At 38.1% G+C, this 7,594-nt stretch overlaps 2 protein-coding genes across 3 annotated transcripts in view; one reads left to right on the forward strand and one right to left on the reverse strand.

Moving 5' to 3' along the window:
* The first annotated feature begins 1,166 nt into the window (after nt 1-1,166).
* On the forward strand, nt 1,167-3,838 carry rnf181 (ring finger protein 181). Its single transcript, XM_014024948.1, has 6 exons — nt 1,167-1,223; nt 1,568-1,673; nt 2,622-2,758; nt 2,885-3,000; nt 3,083-3,157; nt 3,243-3,838. The coding sequence occupies exons 1-6, from the start codon at nt 1,208-1,210 to the stop codon at nt 3,300-3,302; spliced, it is 510 nt and encodes a 169-aa protein (XP_013880402.1). The 5' UTR covers nt 1,167-1,207; the 3' UTR covers nt 3,303-3,838.
* Nucleotides 3,839-4,210: 372 nt separating this feature from the next.
* tmem150aa (transmembrane protein 150Aa) overlaps nt 4,211-7,594 on the reverse strand; it is a 14,970-nt gene continuing 11,586 nt past the window's right edge. For both annotated transcript variants that reach the window (XM_014024946.1, XM_014024947.1), the window contains exons 7-8: nt 6,926-7,103; nt 4,211-6,760 (exon numbers count right to left, since the gene is read on the reverse strand). In XM_014024946.1, coding sequence (XP_013880400.1) covers nt 6,462-6,760; nt 6,926-7,103 — 477 coding nt within the window. In that variant the 3' untranslated portion in view covers nt 4,211-6,461. The remainder of the gene's footprint in view (nt 6,761-6,925; nt 7,104-7,594) is intronic.

The raw sequence follows: 7,594 nt of genomic DNA on the forward strand, positions 1-7,594 counted from the left end.
CACACACACACACACACACACATTAGGAGCATAAACAATCTGCATCAGACATTATCAGGACAACATTCACACCTAAAATAAGGTCATTAATTGGGTTTGTATCTTTGCAAAGCCTTCTTATTAGAAAAACTAAGTGTAGTGTCTTAAACATTTGGAAGATATTCCAATAGGGAGGGACGACAGTAGTAAAATGGGCGGGGTCACTTGTGGGCGGAGTTATTTGGTCTGAGCAGCAGCGCCATCTGCTGGAAAGCTGCAAGAAATACTAAATCAAACACATGTTACTACAATATACGTTTTAAAATAATAAATCTGCATTGTAAAAATACAGTTCAATGTGATGAGACTTAAGATATCCAATTATGGTCATTGATCAATTTTTACCCTTACTGATTTTAATTGTTTTTCACAATTATTTTTTTCATAATTTTAAAAATAATTTGTAAAACTTGAATATACTGAGTTTTATGAAACAAAGAATGTTTTATTAATCTGACCACAGACTGACCAAAACCTAGAGCAATAAGAAAATTCAAGGAAATCTCGAAGATCTAAAACAGAAAATGTAGATTTACACTTTGATTTGTTTATTTTATTTTATTTTTATTATTTTTAGCTATTTAGATCATCACCTCAGGCATGTAGATAAGTGCAGGTTGTTTGGATAATGTGAAAAATGTCATTCTGGCTCTGACCTTTTTTAAAATCAATAATTCACATCTGTTCTAAATTCTGTATAAACTGATGGTATTTTTGTCCTAATAATTTGAGATTATACAGCTAAAAACCAAGGTGAGTTTACAGTATAATACATTTTTGGTTTTTAATGTTGACTCTGTGTAAATGAGCTAAATGCTCCTGATCTAAATAACAACTACTTAAACAGTTAAATAACAAAAAATAAATAAATAAAATATAGCTGAAGTGTCCATGCAACTCAAATACATTAAATGAATGGAAAATAATTATTCAAATGTTCCCGCAGGTTTGTTCCATATGTCTGGAAAAAAATCTTTAATATTTACCTTAAACATTCAGTTAAATGAGGTTAAAWGATAAATTTACTTGCTACAGCCTTGCTGTTAGTCAGTGAGACAAACCACAGTTTGACATTTTCATCCAACGAAGAAGAGCTTCTCTATCGTGATTGGACAGATGTGTCACGTGGTAAAAACAAGGTCATACCCGGAAGAATGACAAATGTTTAATGTTGAAGGGGTTTGGTAAGTCGACAACTGTGTTTAACGAATCAAACAATAAATAAGAGTTATTTTTTTGTATTGTTTTCTTTTATAAAACACAAAAGACGATTTCAGGAAGTTATTTGAAGATTTGTTTGTTCTTGTGTGGAGCGTCGAACGTATCACTTTAGTCATCTTTAAATATTAATGTATGTGAGGAGCTTTTTAGTTTATCTCATACAGTTTCATTATAAATGTACTACTTGTTATGGCTGAATGTTACCTTTGTTTATGTTATTTAAGTAAGTCAGTCTGTGCTGAGGCATAAATGTGTGTTAGTATGTTATTGTGTCCTGAAGGTTCACATGTTCCTCCTTGATGTACAGCAGACAGAAACTGGACCAAAATGGCGTCATACTTTGATGAGCATGACTGTGAGCCCACCAACCCCGAGGAGCAATATCGACAGAATGCTCTACTTGAACTGGCCAGGTGAGACCATCCCAACTGAAACACACAATCACTTTGCCATAGATATAGTACTTTATGAAGTAGTACTTTTTCATAGTACTTTATGAAGCCCAGCCTGTGACCCCCCATCCCCCCCCCCATCAACAGACAAAAATCAGATAGATAAAGATGCAACTAAACAGTACAAAAAACTGTGCAAAACAGAGGCAATGCTTATTTTAGTCAGAGGTGGTAGATTGTGTTGTAGGGAGAAAAGATGTGTAAACTGTGAGTTCATATTGTTAAAGTATACGTGGTGAGTGTATATAGTATACACTCTGTGTATATAGTATAGTATAAACTATATGTACTATATGTATATAGTATTCTCTCACTGTATATAACGCACTGTGCACATGGTGGGTGTAAGTTGTATGTGTTTTTAGATTAATTCTGGGAGTAAATTATTGTCATTATGGATTATTATATAGACAATATTTATTATTGTGAGTTTTGGATCATTTTAATATTTAAATTTAGACTACAATACTTTTTAAATCTCTGTCTGCATAATTAGCCTCACCATCCAGATGCCCTCTGACCAGAATTTCTCATTACTCTATTGATTCATTAACAAATTGTCAGTAGTACTCTCTTCCCTTTACTTAAGATGATGGCCACATGTTAATTAGCATTATATCACAACCACTCAATCAGCCATGCTCTGCTACATGTGTGTATACATCCCTTTCTGTTGAAGGGTGTGACGCTTGTAGCAAAGATCTCCTGTAATGGTTCAGGTGTGATGGAGAGGACATCTTTTTCTTTACAGCCACTTAAATCTGGTCCAGCTTACTGCCAATGATATTTGCTCCAGTGTGGTTCCCTCAACATACCACGGCAAAAAGCAGAGCACCAGCAACAACACAGTTGTAGAGAATGCTCCAACATCTTGTAGCTTCCAGCTCTGTCATTGTTCTGTGTGTTCAGGTCTTTAATGCAGGGCTTGGACCTGATGGACTCTGGGGTGTTTGACTTGTCAGACTGGGACCAGCGGCTTCCTCCTCCAGCTGCCAAAGCTGCTGTTCAGACCCTCACGGTGGTGGTGGTTTCTCCTGAGCAAGCAGGTGACACGCGTGTTAAACATTCAGAGTCGATGTGTTTAAATGTGGAGCGTGTGAGGTTGTGCAGACATCTCTTGGATTAATGACGTTTAAATAAATCTCTCTCTCTCTCTCTCGTTGCTCACACAGACAAGGGTCTAAAGTGTCCGGTGTGTTTGCTGGAGTTTGAGGAACAAGAGACGATTCGAGAAATGCCTTGCAAACACCTTTTCCACTCAGGATGCATACTGCCTTGGCTGGGCAAGGTAAAGCTCACAAACGCATGAATAGATTGTTTTTTTTTTTTTCTTTGGGCAGCTGTGAAACTTTTCCATATTTCCATCTTAGACCAACTCCTGTCCACTCTGTAGACTTGAATTACCGACTGACAATCCAGAATACGAGGAGTTTAAAAAGGACAAGGTGAGTTTGCAAACATGCTTTTTTTAAATGTTTTCAGGCAGCTCTTTCAGTGTGAACCGATACAAATGTTGCCTTTTGTCGTTAGGAGAGAAGAAAACAGAGGGAGCACCGTTTAGAGGACCTACATGGTGCCATGTACACCTGAAGTCTTCCCTACAACAAACGCTTCAAGACTTGCTGCATTCATACTCATTTGGAGAGAGTCTAATTCAAGCACGGAGATGAAATTGAGTTAAATATATTGGATTTATAATAGATGTAGTTAAAAAAAACTATAAAATCAGGAAGTATTGGACAAACAGAGACCATGGTTGCTTCAATCATGAAAAAACAAATTGAGAAAGAAAACGTTTCATAAAATGAAACCTCTGAATCTGTTTATGATGATGTGTGATTGAGTGTAGCCACGGTGGAGAGATGAGGCAGCATCATTTGGTGTAACGAGGCATGAATGTAGCAAAAGCAGCACGACGGCTGAATATTTAGAAAAAAAATGTTTTGTTTTTTCTTTACATTTTAAAATGCTAAGCCTTCTGAAGCCTGTTGGTCGAAAACCTTTATTTCTTACTGAAATTTGTAAAGTTAAGGTGCATAAATGCTGCACTTGTCAAAAAGAAATATTTATGAAAGTTCATTATGACTTTTTTACTGTTATGTCAACAAAAGATGTTTCAAATCGTTCTGACTAGTGTTGATTTATTTTAGAGGAAGACGAGGTCACGCTATGAGCAGCTTATTACTGGTTTCTGTTACGAATGAGATTTAGTTTAAAAAACACATTTTAATTAAAACATGCTGTGCATGTATCAGATAAATTACTAGATCAGTAAAAATCTGACATTTAGTTCACTTCTATTTCACATTTTAAAGCTGATTTTTTTTATTTTATTTTAAGAAGGGCAAATTTTCTATATTAAAAAACACTTAAAAGAATAGTCCTTATAAGAAATGCACACCATGAACAGAATGTCATTTTGCTCAACTTTAAACTGATTTAATGATTTTGTCTGGGGGAAAAAACAGTCAAGTTTTTCAATAACTCCATGAAAACCATTTGCTAATAATTTATCCTTTTTATTTAATATTTGAATATAAGTCTCTGTCAAATGAAAATACCTAAATGATAGACAAAAATCATACATATTTACAGGATTTATAAAAAAATCATTTGTGTCGACTTGTTTTTCAGGCATCTCTCAGACGCCTCTTGATTCTATTATATAGATTTCAGATTCTAAGGAAATAGGCAGAGTACATTTTATAGACTTATCTGTGTTGTGATCAAAACGTGAAATAAAAATTAAAATCAGGCAACCTTTTAAAATACAGGGATCACACATAAATAGTCTTAGACAGCTCAATGGAGTGCACATTTTGATTTAAAAAAAAACAGAATCCACCTTTCATTGCAATATTTGGCATGTGGAGGATGGTGTTAATGGTACAGACACGGTCCCCCCACCCCCCTGAGTGAGGTCTCACACAAGCTGCCACTTGGACTCACTCTGTGTTACAGTATTGATGAAATAGGCTACAGCTTAACACAAGTTTCAAACTAAAACAAAATCATCTGGTAAAGTACAAAGGATAAGGCTAAAACTGTGCATTTGACATAAATCCAAACCCATTTGACAAACAACCCAAAAACAGTAGAAGAAAGCACTGTGGATCCCAGTCTTTGTTGTTTTTTGGCAAGGTGTGCTGTAAGCCAACACATAACAGGAAATCAAATCTGTAACAGAGTAAACAGTGAAAACTCCACATAATCATAAAGCTTTCCACACTTCTGTCATATGCTGATACATCTTTAGACGTTTGTAGACTGAGGGAAAAAAAAACATTTAAAACCAAAATCAGATGGAAAAAGCTGCAGCTTTCACCTTGATTTTTTTTCTTTTTACATCAAACCCACAAAAGCTAAGAGGTAGGAGGCGTGACCTTTTCAAAATGTATATTGCTGGTATCTGGTGTTATAAATTAAAACATACCAAGACTGTAAGGACAGAACACTGTCTGTTAATGTGCTTTAAAAACAAAAATCTCACTAAGAAATCACTCGTTACCGTGATTCTGAGCAGATGTTTTAATTGGGCCAGATTAGTCGTAGCTTTAGTTTCATTAAGTGCTTGTGGCAGTCAGCTCGATCATTTTAAAGACACAGGAAGTGATACGAAAAAAAGAGGAAAAACAAACAAAAAAAATCAACAAAATTAACCTTTATGGCAGTATTTTTTTTATAACACTGAGTGTAAAAACAGATCTGCCTCTTCTGTGAAAAACTCTTTCAACTTACAAGGCGGCTTCACGTAAAGAAAAAGTTTTTTTTTTTACTGAAATAAGGCTTCCAAGGATCCAGCCTGGAATCAGATCAGTGTGTGGACATGTGATTGAGTAAATACACCAGTCAGATTAGAAGTTTCATCCTCACACACCGACTAACATCATGTGATTTCAGCCACTTCAGACGTTTGTCACTAATTCTGCTGAAACACGAGTTCTGCGTTCGTCTCGCACACTGAACAAAAAGGCATTGTTCACTCCAGTGGAGTGAAAATTATTGGATGATTGTTCCTCATTTCTTTATGCAACAAACAAACAGATCATGCAGTGTGAGGAAGAGTAACGACAGCTTAAAGCCAGTCAGAACAGAACAAATGTATAGTTTGGGATTAACCTACTTATTTAGTAAAGATCATTAAAAAAATACTACTTGCATTCAAATTAGGAGTGCAAAATAACTAAACAAAAAGGTGAGTTGAATTTCATGGTTAATCAAAAATATCTTTCAAGTAGTTTATGCATGATTAGTTAAATAGTCTATGCTTACAGCCTGTAAAACGTACTAGAACTATTCACGTCTCAACATTCGTTATTTTCTATTTATGGATGCAAAAAAATCCAACATAAACTGGTTCCATTCAGGAGGTGTGCCGTGCAGTGGGCCAAGCAAAGCATCGGCTGAGAGAGTCGGGGGGGATAAAAGTGTCAGGGATTTAAGAATTTTCTGTTTTTCTCCTGTTGATTCAGGCAACACCCTTTTCTCATGCAGGATTGCTGATATCAACATTCATGGCTCCAGTTTTCACACTGGCTCCATACATTCAATCTGCACTACAGAAACTGTAGCAACCTGTGCTGAACGTGGGGGACAGAGGGAGGAAATAAAACGACTTTAGAGCATTACCAGTAGAAAGGCCTGGTTTGGGTTTAAAGGTTGAACATCAAAAGGATCTGCTCTTTGACCACACGCTGCTCGGGTCATTCCTGAGGCAGCCCACCTCTGCAGAGACTTCACAGCGCCCAGCTACAACATAGCTATGCTCTCTGGGGTACAGTTGAGATGTGTGGATGTGCTGCTGCCTCCGGGGGACTTCAGGCTCTTTGTCGTCCCGCCCAGCGTGGACGCCCGGGACATGGGGTCCATGATCACCCCCGAGCCGTGGTGGCTCTGCTGCAGGCCGGCCATCATGGTCTCAGTGGTGACGGTGCCGAACTCGTAGGTGAACGTGCCGTAGAAGACCAGGATGTCCACGGTGAAGACCCACTCGCAAATGGCCGCGGCGTGCTGGAGGACGAAACTCTCGTGGATGAAGAAGATGCCGCCTGGAAGGAGAACTAATTAAGGAAGGCAAAACGCTCACAGCTCGTACCTCTTAACAGAACCCTCCTGCATGAGTTACAGACTGAGTTCAGTTTACAGTGAGATATGATGAAGGTGTAGTCGTTCCTGTCAAACCCACAACAGTAAAATGACTCAATAAAGGATACTGAGGACGAGGGAGATCATGGCTCCCAGAGCCAGAGCCACCCTGACGTGAGCCATCCAGTAGTCCAGGGTGGTCACAGCCACTCTGTAGGTGAGCACACACTGCAGACACACAAACAGCAGCCCCGCTGGAAACGCAACGCCAGCCCCCACATAATGAAGAGATTTGGCGTGATCCACCTGCCGTACAGAAACATGCAGTCAGCAGGGGGCGCTTTGCACCTCACAGTGAGTCTGAGGACGTTCACCTTCAGTTCAAAGAGGTTTGTCTGTGAAAGCACTGATGCTGCTTGTTATGGCGATATTTATTTAACAAAGACAGAAATATGTGGTCCAAGAATGAAGGTACTCCGTGAGATGATCAGCTGAGTTTTATTGCAACAACAGGAAACACAGAGAACAACCTGGCCTGTCTCTGTGCCTCTGCTTCTATCTGTCACTGTCTCTGCACACTACTGTTGAACACTGTGTCTCGAGAGGCCTCATGTATATATTAACAAACACCATTCTGTCATCTTAGCAAGATTTGATACAAGGTCAATGGAAAACAAAGATAAACACAAGTGATATCTAAGAATGGGCCTCATGCAAGAACATGTTCGTATTCTTATCCTAAATTTCTCTTACTTTTGTTCGTACAAAGGGTTCGTACGAACATGTCACGTCAGATT

Source organism: Austrofundulus limnaeus, unplaced genomic scaffold (genome assembly GCF_001266775.1).
Source record: "Austrofundulus limnaeus strain Quisiro unplaced genomic scaffold, Austrofundulus_limnaeus-1.0 Scaffold449, whole genome shotgun sequence".
Lineage (NCBI taxonomy): Eukaryota > Metazoa > Chordata > Actinopteri > Cyprinodontiformes > Rivulidae > Austrofundulus > Austrofundulus limnaeus.

What these genes read in the sequence shown, in the direction of transcription:
- rnf181 (XM_014024948.1), top strand. An exon ending in GCTCTACTTGAACTGGCCAG is followed by an intron (nt 1,674 to 2,621) that starts GTGAGACCATCC and finishes CTGTGTGTTCAG; the next exon opens with GTCTTTAATGCAGGGCTTGG. An exon ending in GGTTTCTCCTGAGCAAGCAG is followed by an intron (nt 2,759 to 2,884) that starts GTGACACGCGTG and finishes TTGCTCACACAG; the next exon opens with ACAAGGGTCTAAAGTGTCCG.